Source organism: Cajanus cajan, chromosome 10 (genome assembly GCF_000230855.2).
Source record: "Cajanus cajan strain Asha chromosome 10, NIPB_CcT2T_4, whole genome shotgun sequence".
NCBI classification, from domain to species: Eukaryota; Viridiplantae; Streptophyta; class Magnoliopsida; order Fabales; family Fabaceae; genus Cajanus; species Cajanus cajan.
Genome location: NC_138526.1, coordinates 52588587 through 52610303, shown reverse-complemented (window position 1 = coordinate 52610303; position 21717 = coordinate 52588587). Strand labels below are relative to the sequence as shown.

Sequence of the window (21717 nt, the reverse complement as noted above, 5' to 3'; positions counted from 1 at the left end):
TAAACGATTATTTGTTTGATTCAACAACATTGACAAAACCTGCAATTAAGCATCCCTAATAAACAGATCAAGGTTCAATCCATGATACAAGAACTGAAACATTGACTCTAATTGAACATTTTTACGTGACAACGATTAAAAGGAATGGGAATTCGATACTTAGCTGTTTTTATTTCAAGTTTGATAACTACATAAACCTCTTAGGTGTCCAACGTCTAATGGCAGAGTTGAAATTTAACCACGTGATCATGGGTTGAAGTTGTAATGGTCGTGGGAAGAGTTTTCCCGAGGCCCCACACGGTAGGCGCTAAAATGTTCCAATCAAAGGATAACGGTCAAAGAAACCCTAGTAATACAAACTCTAAGAGAACCTAGCTGTCGTCTTGACTTAGAACATTTGATGAGTATAATCTACTATTAGTAAAACCCTTCTTCCTTTATATATATATGGGTGTCATATTTCAGGATACAAATATTTTTCTCCAATCACAATCTCTTAACATGAGCCTTCATTTTATTTTTCATAATGAACCTATAAATTACATATATAACTGTAATCAAATATGTGCGAGAATTATGGAAATTACTGTCTTAATTAGTCTTAGAAAATTCGTGAGTGATCTTGAATTTGACCTGCTCGGTCGGATGGAGAGTTGGAGGATACACTTTATAATGAAAAATAAACACAATATAGCAAACATAATCAAAGCCTTATTCAGGGGTTAACTTATTATGAGGTGCTCTTAGTAAATACACGGCCAGCAATAGCAAATGACATGTACCACAACCACAACTTCATCTATTGATTTCTACACCTGAGTTTTACTTGGAGGGGATGGAGCTTGTGGGTGGTAAGGCCCACTGTATCCACATTATCTTCCTCCCCTTGTCCTAGCTCCCACTCAAATTGCTGAACCAATCTTCCAATTGCGGTGGAAGCTATCAACATGGCCTGAAGAGAGCCTGCACACACCCTCTTCCCTGCTCCAAAGGCCATGGTCTTGTATAAATCCATGGGGTCATATTTCTCATCAAGAAATCTCTCAGGCTTCCACTCATAAGGATTTTCCCACCGATCCTCATCCATGTTGCATCCATATATATTTATTGCAATCTGTTAAAATAACCCTGTCAATAATGGTAATCACATATGATAAAGATGAAGACTATGGATAGTGAATTCAGAAAATAAATAGACCTCGCTTCCAGCAGGAATATGATACCCTCCCAATTGTGTATCTTCATGAACATATCTTAGTGGCACAATTGGAGCTGGACTATGCTTCCTTAAAGTTTCATGAAATACAGCCCCCAAGTAAGGTAGCTTAGCTAATTGCTCTTCGGTAACTTTTTCTTGCCCACATACATCTCGGAGCTCTTCATACAGACGACCCTGCCATGTAAAGAGGAATCCCGTGAAAGTGTGTCCATATACTACCATGTACAAATAAATAGATGATTAGCCAGACACAGAAAAACAAACAACCTGGCGAGTTTTGTCTTTAGCAAGTTCATACATAGCCCATTCTGTTGTAACTAATGTAGTATCAGATGTCTCAATAATGGTCTCCCAGATTAGCATGGAAACTTGATCTTCAGTCAGGTCTTTAGCCTCTGATACCAGGTAGTCAAAATAACAATTTACTTCCTGTGACATCCCAAACAATCAAATTAATATAACTCTACCATAGGCTTTGTACAGATTTGACGTTGTCCTCAAGAAAACCCTACCCTCCCTGAAGCCATTCTCTTCTTCTGCTCGTTCATCAAGGCTTTCATGACAGCTTTTCTGCGGATATACAAATTGTGAATTTTCATCTCCATGCTCCTATTTGGAATCCACTTCAAGTATGGAAAGAAATCTCGCCAATCCACCTCAATTGCACCCTCCATTATATCAACCACTAGAATCTTGTATATGTCCTCTCTTGATAACGTACTCCCAAGCTCCTCCACATGAATGGACTCTATATTATTTCCCAGAGCCTGTCCATTTCCGGTCCCCAGTTTTGTAAATAAGTAATATTCTATTCTAAGAAAATATCTATTTAATCTTCATTTAAGAAGTAGAAACTCACTTGCTTCAGTGCTAATCCAAAAAGTTCAGTTGCAAATATTTTCCTAAAATTAACTGCTAAATCAGAGAAGGTCTTCACATGTTCATCGAACTGCCTCAAAATATTTTCCATCATGCCTTCTCTGTGGATACGATGTCGCTTCTGAATATTGAAAAATAGACATCAGAGACACTCACCAACCAAACCACACACAAAAAACGAGTTCTATATACTGAAATACTGATAAAGTAAGCATGAAGTTATTGTAACCAACCTGTGCATTGGCTCCCAGAAAGTTTGCAAGAATATGTCTTTTGACCGTTTTGTGAAATTCATTGTAGTCACTTGTGGCAACCATACATTTATCAGAAGTCAGAATCTTCAGTGCATTTGATAGCTTCCTTGTTGAAATTGATGAAAATCTGGTCACCATTGCCTGAAATAGCCATAAGATTTTATAATCCAATTAACCATAAATTAAATAAGAATCCGTGCCTGCTGGTACTAACTAATATGAGAAACAACCGAAGAATATAAAGCAGTAGGTCACCGATCTGAATTACTATGCTACGCCTACGCCTACATAGGACTTAAACAACATGCTAATAAAAGTTGGTACAGTGGATCAATCATAGAATCAAAGTAGCATGCGTGGTGAGAAGAGAAGATAGGAAGGAGGGACCTCCTTAGCAACTTGGGCAGAGTTGAGAACTATGAGAGTGGAAGCACCGGTTCTGATGGAATAAATGGGGCCATGTTTGTGAGCCATCTGTGTGAAGGTCTTGTAAGGCTTCTTCTCCTTCAATTGCAGCAGGTTCCCTATCACTGGTAAACCTGGAACCGCTGCAACCACCCAATTGAATTACTGCTTAATGCTTATGCTGTATTCATTCATAATTTCATAATAACATGAAACATAAAAATAAAATAACATGTGAGTCCGTATTTATATAATAAATGATATGAGTGAGAGTTGATACATACCTGGTACCGGGGGAAGTCCCTCATGCTTATATTTGTGAGGTCTGAGGCGGAGTAGCAGGAAGAAGAAGAAGAGAGAGAAAGCAGCCACAGCAGGTGAGTGTGTCTGAAGAAGTTGCAGCAGGGTGATGGTGTCCATAGTCACAACTTACACGTCTCAGTCTATAGTCTCTAGTGACTTGTAATGAATCTCCAATCCTCAATCAGATGAAGATGTGAAGTACTATCTTCGAATTTGGAAGCTATAGTGACAGCATCTTTCCCTTTTCAGATTCCCTTTCTCCATCCACCGGGTCCGGGATACAAATATTTTATTTACACGCACACCTGCATGACAAAACTATACATATATAATACTTTAGATATTAAGACTTTAATTAACAACATGAGTTACAAATTATTTTAACTTAATAAATAATTTTTAATTCAAATCATAATATATAATTGAAAGAAATATTTTGTCAACATTGGATATAAAAAAAAGTAATCTTATTCTGCATAACTTAAAAATAAAGATTTATTAAAACTATATACCTTTTTATAAAGTTAATTAATTTATAATTAATGATTTAATCGTATAAAACTAAAATTTATAATTAATAAATACTTATAAATATATAAATTATATTATAATTAAAATTATAAAATATGTCTACTTAGTTGAAAAAATGTTTTTTAAGCTTAGACTTGATTTATTAACTAAATAAGTCAATCATTAAAAAGGTTAAAAAGGTTAAGCTATAAGTCTTCAAGGTAATCCTAACTTATTTTCATATTAGTTTAAGGTTTTTTTTGTGGTTTTTTTTACCATTGTAGGACAATTCACAAAATTATTTACATGAGATTCTTTTAAAATTATTTATACCTTTAAAAATGTTGTTTTGACTTATAGTAACACATATATCACATTTTTTTTTATGTTTTTTATTTATGAGAATTATATTTTGTTGTTATCTGTTGTAACAATTTAAGTATGACTATTTTTTTGGGTTGTTATAATTCATAGCCATCCGTTTAAAAAAAATTGATGGATCTATAGATCAAAGTGACTAAAACAAAAAAGAAATAAATATAAAAAATAAATTGATAGTGCTATAGGTCATAACAACCAAAACAAAAAAAAATGATAGTGTTATAGGTCATAATGATCATAATTTTTTATTTTACTTAAAATTTATATTTTATTTAATATTTACATGAAAAAGAAATCATTTTCTTTTTTTAAATATTCACACTTTCAAAAATAAAAATTACATAAATTAAAGAAAAAATAAAAAAAATGAAAGTAATATATTTTTAAAAAATTTGGTATATTTGTTAAACAAATATTGCATATTTTTTTTTAAAACTTTAAAATAAATTATCTTCATTTATCAGTAATAATAATAATTATGTAAAATTAAAAAGATGAAAGTAATATATTTATTAAAAAAATTGATATATTTATTAAAAAATCTTGTATTTTTAAAAAGTAAAAAATAATAAGTCAGAAAATAAATAAATAAGTAAATATAAAAAGAGGGAGGTCACTCACTACAACGATAACGACCCCCAGTTTTTTTAAAAAATAATAATGAAAACTATGTAAAACTTAAAAAAATATGAAAGTAATATATTTTTTTAAAAAAAATATACTTATTAAAAAAATCTTGCATATTTTTTAACTTCTTAAAATAAATTATCTTTATTTATCAGTTTAAAAAAACAAAAGAAAGTAAATAAATAAGTAAATTATATAAATAAATAAATAAACTGATAGTGTTATAAGTCATAACGACCAAACTAAAATAAAAAAAAATGATGGTACTGAGTAATAGCAAAAAAAAAATTATACATATATATGATATTATAAATTATAAGGACCCAAACGAGATACGTGACGTGATCCTATTTAACAAATTGTTACAGATAATAACAACTTCCTTGATGTCACTATTAGTGTAGCGACATCAACGCAGGATAAATGGTTCATACAAAATTTTGGAAAAAAAAATCATAGCATATTTCTCGCAAAACCGTAAAAAAAAATAACCGCAAAAATATAAATAATTAGAAAAGAACCCTATTTTCATAAATAATTTTCAAAACTACCTGTTTTTGTTTTATATACCGTTGGTATTTGGTGTAGCATCCATTTGCATAGGGACCATAAAAAATTAAGGAATGTTAAACGTTAACATCAACATCAACGGTTAGGCCACCGCATAGTTTAAGGGTTCAATATTCCAAGGCGGATCATTAAGAATATAAACCTACACATAATTTGGATTCTTTCATATTCCTAAATAATAACGATAATATTTAGAACAAATTATTATATTTTTATCTTTTATTTTACATTTTAAATTTATTTTCATCTTTTATTTTTTAAGAATTTATTTTAATTATTTATTCATTAAATTTGAATCAATCTAGTTTATTCAAAATAATTATTGTAATTAATTTTGAGATATTTTTATTAAAAAAATTTGATTTTTGTCTCATTTATATGAATATTATTAAATGCAACTAAAGTTAAAGTTAAATTTTTTTTATAAACATGATAAATATTACATAAAAATAACTCCAAAAAATTTTAATTTCATAGTATTTTCTAATTGCTCATGAGATATATCTTTCATATAATTTTTATTATGTTTATAGTTTTTTTAAATTCAAATGTCAATTTAATTTCAGAATTTTTATATAGATGATTTAATATTACAAGTTTTATATATTGAATAAGTAAAAATTAATTTAAAATTGTGTCACAAAATTGAAAATAGTCATTGTTTTAACATGATCAAATTAATCCAAAGATAAATACTAAAATAAATATTTTAAAAGATAAAAGATCAAAATAAATATTAAAAAAATAAGATAAAAAATTAAAAATATAATTTAAACTAGTATTTAAGAAAAGATATATTTTTTTATCAAATAATAATTTATTGTGATTAATTATAAGATTCACTAATTATGTAAAACAAATGTATATTTCTTTCTTTTAAACACACATATATATCCTATTATACTTATATCCTATTATTTAAAGAAAGAAGGACTTTCATTTAAAGGTATCATTAACTAATTTATTTATGTATTTGGCTTTGAGAAAGAGATATAAATTATTATTTTTTTTAGGGTTTGATCTATATAGGAGTAAAGTAGATGAGTTATTTTTTAGTTATATTTTGTAGAGATATATTTGTTATGAGGAATGTGTAATTTTTTTGTTGTTGTATAGGGTATTTGAACTTTATTTTTTGGTAATATAGGGTATTTGCACATGACTTCACATTAGTATGATATCGTTCATTTTGAGATTGAATTAATGATTTTATTTTTTATCATCACCCAAAAGACTTCTTACCAATAGGATATGTATGTTCATTAATAAATCTTTGTTTATCCTATTGTTTCAATGATGTTAAATTATACGACTTTATTTGTACCCTAACAATCATTTCTTCAAATAAAGGATCTAATATCTCATTTAGTAGAATCTATCTTTATATTATATTGTTGTTTGTTTATATGGGTTATTGGTTGTTACCGAACCAACCATCCTGTCACAGTTTCATGTTCAAGATATAGATCAAACACAATCTTTAATTAAAAAGTATATGTGTCGAATCAATTTTTTCAAAGAGTTTTGGTTACTGTACCGTCTAGGTAAAAACCCGACTAGATCCTCTGTCTGATTGGAAGCCACTCGGCCTACAACCGAGTTGACATCCCTACGCGAGCCGACTCACTCCTGGTTTGACTCCACTCGCCTATAAGGGGGCTGCTTGGCGCTTAACCGATTGGACCCTAGGCACAGGCCTAGTCGGTCAAAATCCGACTTGACTGTTGCTCGGCGCTTACCTGATTGGACCCTTGGCACAGGCCTAGTCGGTCAAAATCCGACTTGACTAATCCTCACTCATTGCGCGGCCTCGTAGCAAGAACGGTTGAGGAAATCCCTACGTTCTCGGGGCCCATAAGGCCCATGAACGACGAAGTATAAAACCTAAAATCCTAAGGCTAAGAGGGCAGATTACACTTTTGAATGCTCTGGCTCTAAGGCACGATCTAGGAAAAAATCCTAGTCCACCCTTTGGCTGGAACAGTTACCATTAATTGTTAGCATAACAATCATATATGTTTTTTTACTTTTAAATCTATTGTTAATAAGATGATAAAGTGATATTGTTTAAAGAAGAGAGGACAAAAATGTTTCAATTCATCATATTGATAATTATGAAAGATAGGTTAATCTCTTATATGTATTAAAGAGATGTCAATTTGATATGAAGTTGATAATTATTTATATAATAAGACACAATTTAGAAAACGTTGGTGGTCTTTTTCACATGGTACTCTACAAATTTTAAAAATACTAATTTTTGTTTTTATTTTATGTCTCTATTAAAGATTGTGTGAATATATGTTTCTCTCACCTCTTAAACTCTCTAATTATTATTTACTATCATATTTATTAGAGTAAAATTGATTTATTATAATTTTGTTTTATAAATCGAATAAAATCAACTAACATAATTATTTATGTCGATTTGGTTAAAAATGTTTATAAGTATTGGAAGGAGTATTTTATTATATAATTTTGGTGTATATTAGTTAATTTAGTGTCTAATTTTGTTGTGGTTCAATTAATTTGATTTTCAATGCAAACCACTAGAATTTGTGCAGTAGTAAAAATTGAGATAATATGTACAAATTTTAAATTTTTGTATCATCATTTTAATTCCTACAAATAAAAAATAATAATTTTCAATACAAAGGATTAAATTGATTAATTATTGCCTAATACAAAGACTAAGTTGATTATAATGGCTAAATTTAAGGATTAAATTAATTGGTTTTGTAATTTTAAGGGAATTAACTTAGTTAATGATACTAGTACTTATAAATTTGAGAGATTAAAACTAGAAATTTTTACTGTATCGTTATGATCTCCTAATAATTGAGTAGGTCGATTACTTAGACTAATCACTTAGACTATTCACACCTTTGACAATCAAGCTTGAAGATCTATGTGTTATACTGATCTTCTATCAACCAATCAAATTGAATAGACTCTCTTATTAATGACTGATCAACTCGTTAGATACATCACATGACAAACTCGGTTGACTTCTGAATCATTCTTCATGCAATTAATCGGGGACAAGATGTCGTGATTTATAAAATAGATATGATAACATTCATAAATACCAATATTTATGGACCTATTGATGTTAATAAGGATAGAACGTGATTTGTGAGATTATAACAAAAAGTAAAATATTCGTGTTTATAATGTCACCTAAATTTATATATAGGACTACTATGTCTTAGAAAAGATCAATATTTACACTCACTTGATATTCTGAATCAAGACAACCACTGAGTTTTTTTTATAGAATCCATACCGGAACACTTACCAATCTGACGGGTAAAGGTGGGACGGGAGGGTTGGGTGAACATGGTGAATTGAGTAGATTATCTGCAACAACGTTCAATAACTGATGCTAACTAATATATGTAGTCTCTGTACTTTATTTTACTACTGCTACAATATCTTAAATTCAAGAAACTTAATACGAGTCAATTTACAATCCAATTAAACCACCTTTGGTTTACAAATAGAAGTTTAAAACACAATCACATTCAAAATAAGCCAGACATTTATCTTATGTCTAGTACTTGCTCAAAAAGGAAAATACAGTTATCTGTAACCGGAAGATGTTACTGCCACATGTTACTTAATTTTAGACTAGCTTGAAGAATTATATCCCCAGTAAGACACCTATCTTAGTTATATGACCTACTCAAGTGAAGCTGCAAGGCTCTCCTGCAAATCCCACCTTAGAGAGTTTGGCATCATATATCACCCTTTGGTTCCTCTGCTGATAGTTCCCAATGATCCCCATTTCATATTCATCAGAAAGACTTGCAAGGGCCAAACAAACCTGCGAAGCATCCTGTTTAACCAAATAGAATATGCCAGCTGCATCCACATTCATCTCAGCATTGCCCTCAAAATGCATCCTTATGGTAGGTATGCTTACATCCTCATACCCTGTGAGATTAAAGCAGGTATCCAAAATTGAAAATCCTGGTGCTGAAGGGAAACCAGAAAACTGTTCCAACAACTTTGCCTTCACAGCCTTGTACACAGATGGAGGCAGTCTTGAGATCACTGTCCCAGAATCAAGTATTACCCCACCATTTCCAAAACTTGAAGCTTGCACAGCCACACCACCAACATCAATGCCAGTGAGATTGAGTATATAAAAGTTGGATAACTGAACATTAGGAACCATCCTAGTGTAGGCAATTGGAGTAACATTTTTGAAAACCCCAGATTGATTACCCATAACCAATGAGCCAGAAGCTCCAACTTGAGTTGAAGGTAAACAGTATGAAAAAACTCCTCCAAATGTAGCATTCGTTTGAGATATCATTGAGAGGTCACTTCTTCCCAACCCCATAATGCCTGAGGCTCCTCCAAATAGACCTTTGTTGTTCCTTCCACATCCAAATACAAAATTACTCACTGAAGTACCTCCAAAACTCAGCTTCTCAATTCCCAACTCACCACTAGTATATGATCCATCACCATAGTTAACCACATAGCCACAATTTGATGGACTAGTATCACATGCTCCTGAGTTTCCGGTAGTCAATTGAAGAGATTGACAGGTTGTGGAATTGCACAGAATTGATTGATAGGAAGGGGAGGTAGAAGGTTTGAATAAAGGTCCTTTCTGATTATAACATGATTGGCAAGGCTCGCATTGGATCCATGTTAGGTCGCTTCCAGTGTCTACTATGACGGTCATGTTCTGGCTACCCAATCCCATCGTCACAATGTAGTTTAGAGTTTGGAATTTTATGCCTGAAGTTAATGGAACTTGGGTTTCCGAGGCATCTTCAATTTGGCTAGAGGTCTTTTTTCGAATGTGATTTTGAATTGAACGAACGTGGAGAGCATCCAGTTCCAACTGTTTCTCAAGCCAATCAGCTTTTCTCTCTAAGCAATGACCCTTGTCTTTCATTTCAAGTATAACAGCACCTTTCTCCCTTCCTGACAAATAAAAAGACTATTCTAAATTTGTAATTTGAAGTTCACAACTTCCTAATACATAGTATAATGCAATCTAGAGAAATATAACAAACAGCATACGCATGTTCTAACAAGGCCCATTAATCTCAACTTCTTGACTATGATATATGACAAGCACAGAGAGAAAGCAACTATGGATGTTTTCTTTCAAGAGAAAGAGCAAGCCTTAACAGTAAAAGGAAAGAAAGTTGAGATAAATATTAAGAGATCTCAAAGTATAATATGAAATAAACAAAGATGGTTGTCAATGAACTCACTTGATTCGGGGAGGTGGCACCCTGGGGTACCATGTTGCTGTTTCCTCTGCAAGTTGAAGCTCTTCTTGTCATAAGAGTGAACACCATTTGCAATGACGAGGTAAAGAGAAAGAAGGATGAGAAAGTGTGGCAACATGGGCGTTGCCTCGGCCATTATTGGGGGATAAGGAATGGTATGAGAAAAGTTTATAAGACAATAGCAATGCAAGGGAAGGGAAGGCAGAGAGTGGGGTAATAGAGAGATTCTGAGCGATGGATTTTGGCATGAAAACAAAAGAGCAAGCGCTGGCTTTGAGACCCCACTTGTGCATGAGAAATTATTGGGGTTTCACGTGCACATATTGAGAAAACAAAACAAATGTTCTGTTTGTTTTGTTGGTGCAGTGGGACCAAGGGATATATATCTACTCCTACAAACTTATGTACATAGGTATGTGTATTTTTATTGCTATGAATGTAGTGTTAAATCATTACTCTTGACATGTATACATATATATAGATATGTGATTGGTAAAGCCATGTCCATGTCAACACTGAAGAAGAATTTCTTGGATTAAGGAACTTGAACTTTCTTTTGGAACCTAACCCTGAGATAAGGTTCAGCATCTTCACGGAATCAAGTGTACAGTGTACTTTCAAATTTAACCCAGAAGATGAGTTCAGGGACCATAAGGATCATGGAATGTCTCACTGCTTGGCATTTGGTGCGTTTCGCCAAACTCTCTTGCTGTTTGATTTTTTTTTTTATACAAAAAAGTGGGGGGTTCCTAGAGGAGTACTAGTTGAGTTTGTTCTGTTTTATAGAAAACTCAACGAACACAAGTAATCAGTTAGAGAAAGCGATACTCAAAAGTCAAAAACAGTTCCACTCCAAAAAAATCCAATCTCAGGAATTCATTTGGTTTTTATATAAAACTTGGTCTGTTATTGATGTTCCATCGAGGTGAGGAATCACATTTTAATATTATATATAGGATAAAAATTAAATGAAATTTTCCTCATAAAACTTTAACTTATGCCTTAACTTATGGAAAAGTAAGATGAGGGAAATTTTTTAAAAACTTTAAACAAGTAAATTGATTTTAACACAAAAAGAATTTATTGAATAGCTTTTTTTTTTCTTCAAGTTTTTGTTGCTTAAATAAAGGATGATTTTTCTTTAACATGATCTTGATGATAAATATTTACCAATTTTATCAATGTCTAATCTTTAAAAGTAAATGTAAATATTATATTATTTTCATGTGTTGAATTTGAAGAGTGTAAAATGTAAATCATGTTTAACTATCTTTTGGACCGTATAAATTTGCAATCAATCTAAATTATTTTAGGGGGCGAAATTAAACCTAAAAAGTCATGTGTATGTGTTTATATATATATACAAACCGCAACACTCTTCTACTCCCTTTTTATTTATCAATTAATGGGTGTGACCTAGGAAAATGAATTAATGGTTGTTATCGCAGGAAGGATGTGTGATGTGTTAAAGTAAGGGTAAAGAAAGTGCAGTGTGAAAAATTGTAAAAAGAAAAAAGGTTCAATTGATTTTTTATTATTATAGAATTGTCTTTTATGGCATGGCAGCAGCTGCAACCGGATTATTACTGGGAGGATACACGTACAAAGTCTCATGAGCTCTTGTCCAATTATTACTGAGAGGGTTCATCAGTTCTCATAAACACTTAGTGTGTAAGGCGATACTGGAGGATGTACGTACTAGTCCCAGACGCTCTTCTCAAATTATTAGCCAGAGAGGTACAAATACCTTATCACATAAAACGGAGAAGAATAAAGGCAAAACACTGATGAAAATAAATTAAAACAACGAAACATGCAATATTATATATATGGCACCTGTGTTTATATATATGATGGATCCACGTCCAAAGTTTTTCAGCACACAAATGTTTGGTTGCTGCAGGTTAGTACTCATTGCTTTGAAAACGTTTCTCAAATAAAGACTTATGTTCCCTATTCAGTAAACATCACATACTTGCGCATTATGATTGCTTTGGCATTGGTTGTGTCATAAATTGTTTAATTTTGGAGGCATCATGACCACAACTGGTTGCGGAGGGAATTTCTTCAAAGTGCCATACACAATCACACTGAATATATTGAGTATATGAACAAAGTGGTGAAAATCGATAAGCATGTGCATGTGTGAGAACTGAACGTGACAACTACATATTCAGTTTTTTTGGTGAAAAACTACATATTCAGTTAATACTTCAATATCTGTCTCTCACCAGCTGGTTAATAACATATATAAGCATGAGCCTTTGCATTTTGAACTTTATAAAATTAGATTTTGATAATATCACTTTATGATTGATGAAATTTGAAGGAACTTAAGGTATTATGATTCACCATGTAAATTAGTAAAACGGGATGTGCAAAGATGGATGGATACATGTATCTATATTAGAGGCATATGTAATAGGAACCTAGCTAGAGTACGTAGGAAAGGAACTGAAGATTTAACCTTAAAAAGAATCCATAAAGAACATCACAATCTTTATGTGTGTTTGTTTTTGCAGCAAATAGAAAAAAGATCGTAAATTACATTTTACTGTCATGTGACGCCAAAATCCAAATTTATTTAAATAATAACTGAGGTTTATTTATAAGACACCAAATTCCCATTTTTTAAGGAAAATTTCCATTTTTTAAATATTACATTCCACTCCATTTATATCAATTTATTAACAGTTTTTTTATGACATGCTAACAGAATATTCTATTTAATCAGCGTCAATAAAGTATAGTTAGCATAAAAATGTCAAATTTAAATATTTAAGTAAAAAATGTCTAGGTGTCTTTTATTTTCTTTTTGAAAAGTTTAAACACTTCTATAATTATTATAAGAAAATACATTTTTCATTGTTTATAATTTTAAGTATATTAATAATTTTAATTTATATTAATTATATTATTAATATTATTATTTATAAGTAAAACGCCAAACTACTAGGTGTCTCTAATTTTTTAAAATATTAAAAAAAAATAAACGTAATAATGAAAGTATACTCCTAATTCTTTTTTGTAACAATATAAAAACTCCTCATTCTTTTGATTTAAAAAATATAATTGTTAAAAATAATTAATATTTCATACAGTACATAATAATTATAAAACTATATTACTATAATTTTAAAGAGATGTTTTAACAATTGAATATTTTTTATTTAAAAATTGTTTTAATTAAGAATTGAAGCATTGAATTTTCTATTTCCACAGCATGTACTCTATAGACAATCCATGCAACGTGAACACGTTCACAAGCTTACCTTCATGGTTTCTACAAGCATCACCACCTTCAAAAGAAACAACAAAGTAGACTCACTTCTTTTTACTCTGCACCTTCTCTTCTTTTTATTATCCCATGGATTTCCTAAAATACTCGTAAAGATAAAAAAGAGGAAAGGCTATGCATGGTTTAGTTAATATACACGTATGGCATTTTCTTTACGATATGTTTCAGAGTTTGGTTTCGGAAAGTAGAAGGTAATTTTTTTTTTTTTAAATTAAAAGAATTATATTCATAAAAATAAATTAAAATAATTTATTTTTATTTAAAATATCAAATTAAAAATGAAAATTAGCACTTTATTTCTTTTCCTTCCAAAACTTAAATCCTAAATATATACTTCACGCCTTAAATTGATCTATTCATTTCCCAACCCTTGAGTGTTACCCAAATGCAAAAAACGTCATCTGATATAGGGTCTTCTTTTTATTTAAATTTCTTTTTAAAAAAATGTTTTTTTGTAATAAAATAAACAGGTTTGTACTTTAAAAAAAAACAATTTTTTACTTTTTTTTTGAAATAATAACTTCAAAAATATATTTTTAGAAACACTTTTCCTACTTTGATTGTTAGCTTTGGAATAGCGGATGAATTATGTCCATGAAAAGGAAGAAAAAAAAATTCTTAAGAGAAACTAATCGTTTTTTCTCTAGTTATATATATATATATATATATAAGGAGGGATTCATTTATTCTAGGAATAAGTCTACCTAGACTTAATCCGTTCAATAATCTATGTTCTATATCAAATTTTAACTATCTAACCGTTGAATTTAAAGTTTTTAATGCATAAATCAAATCTGCAAATTTTTAAAAAAAATTTGAAAACCATTTAATATTTCATTTCATTAATAACAGATAATTATAAAATTATTTTACACATTGATTTGAATAAATAAAACGAAATATCAAATAATTTTCAAAATTTTTAAAAATTTACAGATTTGATCTATGTATTAAGAACTTTAAATTCAACGGTTAGACTATTAAAAATTGATGTAAAACATGAATTATTGAACGGTAGACCTACTCTTGAAGTAAACAAATCCTTCTTCTCTCTCTATCTATCTATCTATCTATATATATATATATATATATATATATATATATATATATATATATATATATATATATATATATATTGTTCCAAAATAAAATTGCAGCAACGAATTCCATGATGCTACAAAACTTTTAAATATAAATTTATATTTACACTTTAAAAAAATCATCCAAATAAAATTAATTATCTAAAGTCAAATTTAAAATACAATTCTCAAACAAAGTTAACATAAATTCTCTTAAAAGCAAACGGGTCCTAAAATCCTCACATCTCTCGAATTCGTTTGCGTGAAAGAATTATAATTTTGGCGTGTAAAAGACAATATTAGACCGACTGTGATAATATATATATATATATATATATATATGTATATATATATATAAATGTCAGGTAATATATATCGTTAGTAAATATGAGTGCTTGCTATTTTTCTAATATTATACCTCAACAGCTATATGCTCGGACATAACAGACAATATATTCATATATAAATGTAATAATCTTACTATGATATTCTCAATAATAGCCTACCTCTTCTGCTCCAAAATTCTGTTTTTACTTTTTCTAACCACTAAGAACTTTTGAGATCAAAATGGAAGAATTGGAAATTTAAGACTAAATACACTACTCGCCAAGAGCACAAGGAATGCATGGAGGATCATGGGATTGGTCATCAGGGGTTATTCGCTCCAAGCAACAATCGTGAAAGGTGTGGCCACATGATAGGACAGCAACAGCAGGCGGAGTAGGTGGCAGGGAAATGGGCCCTTCTGGTGAGTAGGATAGATCCCTCTTGCACAAAAAACATTTATAACCAATTGGTTCTGGTGTTTCATCTGAACCAGCATAAAGTTCCCACATTAGAACATAATGCATAATAATGAATGCTCCACAAAACCCATATCCATATATTAGTGACATTATATGCCAATTAAAGTATAATGACTGGACCATAACTCAGGATGGGTATCGGGCCTCATGAGTTAAGGTTCAATCCTTGGATAAATTTCAGTGATCTCTACGTTTCTTTTGACCCAGGATTCTCACTGATGAAATAGTTGGCTTTTCCGACATGCATATGTAACATATTTAGGCCTATTTCTATGGATTTTATTCAGGGAAAGGAATAGGATAAGAAATTAAGAACAAATCATGAAAAGCTTTCTTTAATTGAGCAATCTCACTCGAAAATGAAATCTAACAACATTATGTTCTTCTCATCAGAATAATGAACATAGTTTCGATGACTGTTTAAATGCACAGTAAAGTAGATGCAAGTGTACCTAGACATATTGCGAGTAAAATCAGATAATTAACTTTCCGAAAAAATCGTGTAAGGACAGAAAAGGAAGTCATTAAACATGCAAGAATAAATAAAGAAGCTTCAAGGAATACCTTTAAATTTAATGTAACCGGAAGCAGATGGCATAATCTGAGCCTTCAAACGTTGGCGAGCCCGAGCTAATTGATGGTTAAATTGGTTTGTACGAGGTGAAGTATGGGATGAGGGGTGGTGGAAAGATGAGATTCTCTTGTCATTAGGTGGGAGAACCGGAGCAGTGTGCATTAAAGGAGGAATTGCCCGAGTTGTGTTTGGGGCTGGCACAGCAGATTTAGCCTGAGTTGTGGGGAACGATGGAGGAACAACAGAGTGAGTAGCTTGGGGTGTGAGTGATTGGGCTGGGCGGACCAAGGGAGAAATTGCTCGGTTTGCATTTAGGACTGATGGATCCAATCTAGTCCAAGTTGGTATTGACGGATGTATGAACTGAGTTGGTAGGGTCTTCCTGTGTTGATTCTGGACAGTGGATGACAGTGGTTGGGAAGCAGGTCTCTTTAGAGATGACATGATGGCTGGCCCTGAAAGTTGAGAAGTCATATTTCCCTTTCCAGTTTGCATTCCTAGATCTGAAAAAGATAGTTTATTGCTTCCATTGTATAAAAATAAAGAAATATCCAAAAGTGAGTAGAAATCATGATGTTTAATAAGGTAATCACCAGAAGTAGAATGTGGTCGAAGTGGAGAGTTTGATTGCTGAATAGAACCAACTGCCTGAGATTGACCATGATGACCTACAGGAGACCATGAATCTTAATCAATAAATAATAATAGACCATTCACATTTCACTCATTCAATTTTTAAAATTGACAGACATGTAATATCTGTCTATATGCATCAAGTGAAACGCTATCACTTTAAATCAAACAGAAAACGATTAGCAAATAGTCAGGCCCCTGGTTAATACTTAGTTATGTCACAGTTGTCATGTATCATGAAAACTAACCAAAGTAATTATTCATCCATATACAAAACTAGAGGGCAGGAAGCACGATAATTAAGCCAAGTAAAAAAGTTTGTAAATATCCTTAAGCTATTCCTTAGACATGCCGGCAATACTGTTAAATGATCATCTTTCAACAAACATGAACAACACTAAATTTAATTTCTGGAAAATGTATTTTGCAAAGTACTTTAAAGTTTATCAACGAGAAAAACACTAATCTTAGGTACATCACAAGAAGAAATATTCGATTTGAGGTACTTCATAAGAATTCATTTCAAGCACAACAAAGCAATGAGTTGGCGAGAAACATTAAGAGGTGCCACCTGAGAAGTTTGGGATCTGATCCATTTGTATGTTTACAATCCTCTGTTTTACTTTTATTTATGTAAAAGAAAGTATAAAAAGATAATTCAGATATCAGCAGATACAGGAAACAATTTTATAAATCCAACAAATGTGTCTCTGAGTCAAGTATTTAGTCACTGCAAATCAGAAGCAGATAATTTATCTATTTATCTCCACTGAATAGCATACAAAGACAATAAATGGAAGAATGTGGACTACTGGTACTTGAAAGACTAAGCCCAAAACTTCTATGAAAAACAAGAGAAAGTAGCATCAAAAATAAGATTTTAAGACCAAGACAAAAATCATCAACTACATTTGAAATGGATTTGACATTTACTCACAAAATCAAAGGAGATGTTTCATATATCAATATTCAAGAGCAGAAAATAAGGAATTAAGAGGTACAACACATACTTGAAGGATCCTGCCCTCTGGTGCTTCTAGTGGCCACAGCTAAAGGACGACTAGGAAACTGTGATGAGAACTTATTGGTATTTATAGGAAACAGCTCCGTAGGTAACTTATCAGTTACCATCCCACTTGAAGAGGAAACTAGCTGTCTGTTCACCCGGCTCTGTCCACTTTCAAAAGGCAAAGATTGACTGCCAACAATTGGCAATGAATTTAGATCCATGCATCTTTCTAGGCCATTTTTGTGACCTACATCTGTAAATTCCATCCCTATGTTTTTCACATTTCCCAGACCTAGATCCCTGTTGACCTTCCCTAAATAATGGTTTTGGTCACCAGCAGCTGGGCTTTGAAAAGCATATGACGGTCCCAGACGTAAAACAGGTCTAGAATCAAACAGAGCTTCATGATTGCCTGCATGTGCTAAATTAGATATTATTTCACTGTCATTCTGAAAAGCAGAAAAGGCACCATTCATGTCTAAACCAGGGCTTAAGGAACTTCTGCTACCCAGTTGATTATGATCAGTATCGCTTGGAGGAAAAAATGCCCTTTCAGAATTACCCCTCACATTGACTTTTGGTACTACAGCACTGGATTCAGACTCCATTTTACTGCTTCCAGAACCAATGCTCATAAAGTTTTCATCGCATTTACCCATAGCGAGCAATGGCTCTGCACCACCTTGGTTTGGATTATACTGAGACATTCCCAAATTCATATCTAGTGGAGGAAGCCCAATATTACCACTCATTGTTATTCTACTAGGGTTGACCATTTGTGGTCTTCTGGCTGAACCATAACTTAGGGTCACACTGTCAGGCTTCTCAAAACTATTTAGATTGAAGGCAGCATTACTCACATCAGTGGGGATCGTTTGATTATTGAGCCTATTATGTTGATATTGCCACCCTGTGTGTCCTTCTGGAGATGGAAAAATAGAACCTGGCCTGCATGGAAGGAAGTTGTGTTCCACTCCTCTATGCGTGTAATTATGGTCCATCAGGAGATTCTGATAACTTTTGGACTGAGAGGAATCAATCCTTGAATTGCCTCCAGCGGGTTGCCTGCTATAATATTGAGATGCTGCATTCAAATTCCGGCTGGGAAAAGGAGATGGTGATCCCACAGGCAGAGAGGTGGTTGTATCATTACGGTGACAATCACCAGGAATCCTGTCACGGTTAGGCGAATCAGTGTTCATTAAATTGAATCCGAGGTCTTCATTTCTTTTTTCCATGGATGCAGAAGCAAAGGGCGTATTCTCGTTCTTTCAGTAATCCAACATGAATAATTCTGCCGCACAATAGTAAAAAAGAGCACAAGTAAATCCAATGAGTTAAAACTCATAAAAGTCAAGTATAACCAAAGAATCGATTGCTAGTGATTCTACAAAGAATTAATAAAGATATGTCTCAGATCCTTCTGAGCATGTACAAAAATATTGAATTACCAGAGCAATAGCATTCACATGGAAACTGCCAATTCACCTGCCGTACTCTTCTTCACTCTTTAGACAATGAAAATCAAGAACAGCAAGAAGCCAGCAGAGATGCTAGGCACTGCAAAGAAACTTGAAAAAATTGAAGTTGGGTTAGAAAAGATAAGTGCAAAATAAGTAAAAATTGTAAATTTCCATAAATGAGTATGATTGATATACTTAATCTAACCCTGTAGTTTCCCCAAAATTTACATGGACCCTCAAACACGAAATTTTAACCTAAGTCAGAAAAGTAGCATTTGAGCAAAGACGAGAGCATGGTAACGAGAAAAGCATAAAATCTAAAATATTGAAGAAAGAAAGGAGTTGAGAAGAAAAGAAAGAAAGAATGGTAGCAAAAGAGAGAGAGAGAGAGAGATACCAGTTGGGTTTGGGGTTGCGGTGAATGGTGAATGTGAAGGTGAGGACGGGACAGACAGGAGAGGAATTGGGGGTTTTGGCGCCCTAGCGAGTTAGACATTTTAAAGGGTTCGGTGTGGGGTCTACCATTCACTCTTTAATCATCCTTCCACGTGTTCATTCCTCCTTTCTAGTTCAAACACTTCACATTCCTTTAAATCCTACTATAACACTCCAAATATCTCCAATATAACGCATTTTTCCTATTATAGTAGTATAAGATAAAACGCATAAGCTTTTTTATACTTTTTTTTTTAAATAAAACAATCTTAAATTTATGATGATATTTTTAATAGAAATGTTTTTAGTTACCATAACAATAATAATAATATAAGCATTAACATCAAGATAATGATATATTAGAGGTAAAATGTTAATAGACGACATTAATAACAAGTAACACTAACAATATCACATAATGATAATAATAGTATTTTGTTTCTTGAATTTTGAGTATTATGTACTCAAGATAAAAAGTTATTTATATAAAATTTTATATTATTTTTCTTCATTTTATTTGTTATGTATGATAATCATTTTGTAAATCAAATATGAATTAGTTATATTTGACTTGTTTAGCATGGTTTTAATAAACTAAATTAACTCGTAAACTTTTCACAAATAATTAATACTACTTTCATATCAAAATATAAGATATTTTTCACTCTTATCATTTTTTATAAGACCTTTTTCTAGTTATTAATCACATGAATTATATATTTTTTAAATATTTTTATTTAATTAATAGTTTTTTTAGACAAAAGATAATATTTGAAATTAATGAGATAAAAAAATGTCCTCTCTTTTAGACTTATGATTTTTTTTTTCAAATATTAATTAATTAGATGAAAAATATTAAATAAAATAAGAAAAGATTAATTTAAGAGATGTTAAAACTTTAAAGGTAATAAATATTCTTATGTCGATTCTAACATCGAAAAAGATACCTATACTAGCCACCTCTCCAATCTCATTGATGTCCTTTACACTTTCACTAAGGATCTTATTTGCAACAAACTCACCTACTCTAGCCTCCCATTGATTTTCTTCTTCAATTCCTCCTCATTAACATGAATGTGTGTAAGTTTGAATACGTCTTTATGTTATGTATAAATATTTCATTTGAATGCTTCCTATTTCCTTTTGTAAGAAAAAAAAACATTTCTATTCTTAGATATAAATAATTTTCAACTAATTTATTTTATTTAATGATATTTTTTTAAAATAAATTATTCCTTTAATACATACTCTTGCACCACTTTTTTATAGATATTTATAATAAAAATAATTTAGGAAAAATATTATAATATTCGTAAATGCAAAATTCTTTGTTGTAAATCTAATATCCTATATATATCATATCATTCTGTACACTAATCGAACTCTAAATTCTTTGTTGTAATACACAGGAAGTGAATATGGATGGACCAATAGCAAACGTGTGAGTCAACTAAGATTTTTGAAGTGAAACCTAAACATTGTCCTAGATTATTTTCAGACGGCAAATTTTATTGGATCTGCATATATACGTGGGACCAAAGGATGTTCAGAGCAATGATTATGCTATAACATATTTATGTGTGAATGTTTAGATGGAATGGTTATCTTGTTTGCATGACCACGATTAAAAATATTTTGACTAAATTATACATTTGATATCCATTTTTATTAATTTACAAAAAAAAATTATTTTAAAATAAAAATATTTAGTATTTTTAATTTAAGTTGAGATTCAAAGTGCAATCATTTAATTAAATGAAGTGAATTTCTCATCATTAATATTAATTTAAGTTAATTTTTATTTAATGATTTTACTCATTCTTGTGAAGAAGAAAATATTAAGAGTTTAATTATACTTTAAGGGTAAAATAAGTAAAATTTTGAAAGTAGGAGACAGAAAATATGAGTTAGGAAAAAATTTTGCAAAATTATATATATTAGTTTAAATAATAAAAAATAGGAGTGGACCTGATGAAAAAAATGGGATCACGTCTTATGAACTCGTTGAGAATAA

The 21717-nt window shown here is 31.3% G+C and overlaps 3 protein-coding genes across 8 annotated transcripts; all 3 read right to left on the bottom strand.

Moving 5' to 3' along the window:
- Nucleotides 1-574: 574 nt before the first annotated feature.
- Nucleotides 575-3356, bottom strand: LOC109812642 (ent-kaurene oxidase). 2 transcript variants are annotated; one of them, XM_020376644.3, is made up of 8 exons: nt 3042-3356; nt 2740-2900; nt 2332-2493; nt 2079-2219; nt 1732-1986; nt 1487-1648; nt 1199-1393; nt 575-1114 (listed from the first exon to the last, which is right to left on the bottom strand). In XM_020376644.3, the coding sequence occupies exons 1-8, from the start codon at nt 3175-3177 to the stop codon at nt 800-802; spliced, it is 1527 nt and encodes a 508-aa protein (XP_020232233.2). In that variant the 5' UTR covers nt 3178-3356; the 3' UTR covers nt 575-799. The 2 variants fall into 2 exon arrangements, with proteins under 2 accessions (XP_020232233.2, XP_020232234.2); XM_020376645.3 differs by having other exon boundaries at nt 2740-2938; nt 3042-3177.
- A 5203-nt stretch (nt 3357-8559) lies between these two features.
- On the bottom strand, nt 8560-10606 carry LOC109812656 (Eukaryotic aspartyl protease family protein). Its single transcript, XM_020376662.3, has 2 exons — nt 10389-10606; nt 8560-10092 (listed from the first exon to the last, which is right to left on the bottom strand). The coding sequence occupies exons 1-2, from the start codon at nt 10540-10542 to the stop codon at nt 8834-8836; spliced, it is 1413 nt and encodes a 470-aa protein (XP_020232251.1). The 5' UTR covers nt 10543-10606; the 3' UTR covers nt 8560-8833.
- Nucleotides 10607-15160: 4554 nt separating this feature from the next.
- On the bottom strand, nt 15161-19803 carry LOC109812661 (uncharacterized). 5 transcript variants are annotated; one of them, XM_083065767.1, is made up of 7 exons: nt 19666-19798; nt 19464-19523; nt 19257-19376; nt 17807-19099; nt 16757-16831; nt 16154-16666; nt 15161-15594 (listed from the first exon to the last, which is right to left on the bottom strand). In XM_083065767.1, exons 4-7 carry the CDS (start codon nt 19041-19043, stop codon nt 15383-15385), a joined length of 2037 nt encoding a protein of 678 aa, XP_082921893.1. In that variant the 5' UTR covers nt 19044-19099; nt 19257-19376; nt 19464-19523; nt 19666-19798; the 3' UTR covers nt 15161-15382. The 5 variants fall into 5 exon arrangements, with proteins under 5 accessions (XP_082921893.1, XP_020232260.1, XP_082921894.1 ...); XM_020376671.3 differs by lacking the exon at nt 19464-19523 and having other exon boundaries at nt 16154-16618; nt 19666-19803; XM_083065768.1 differs by lacking the exon at nt 19464-19523 and having other exon boundaries at nt 19294-19376; nt 19666-19800.
- Between the last annotated feature and the right edge of the window lie 1914 nt (nt 19804-21717).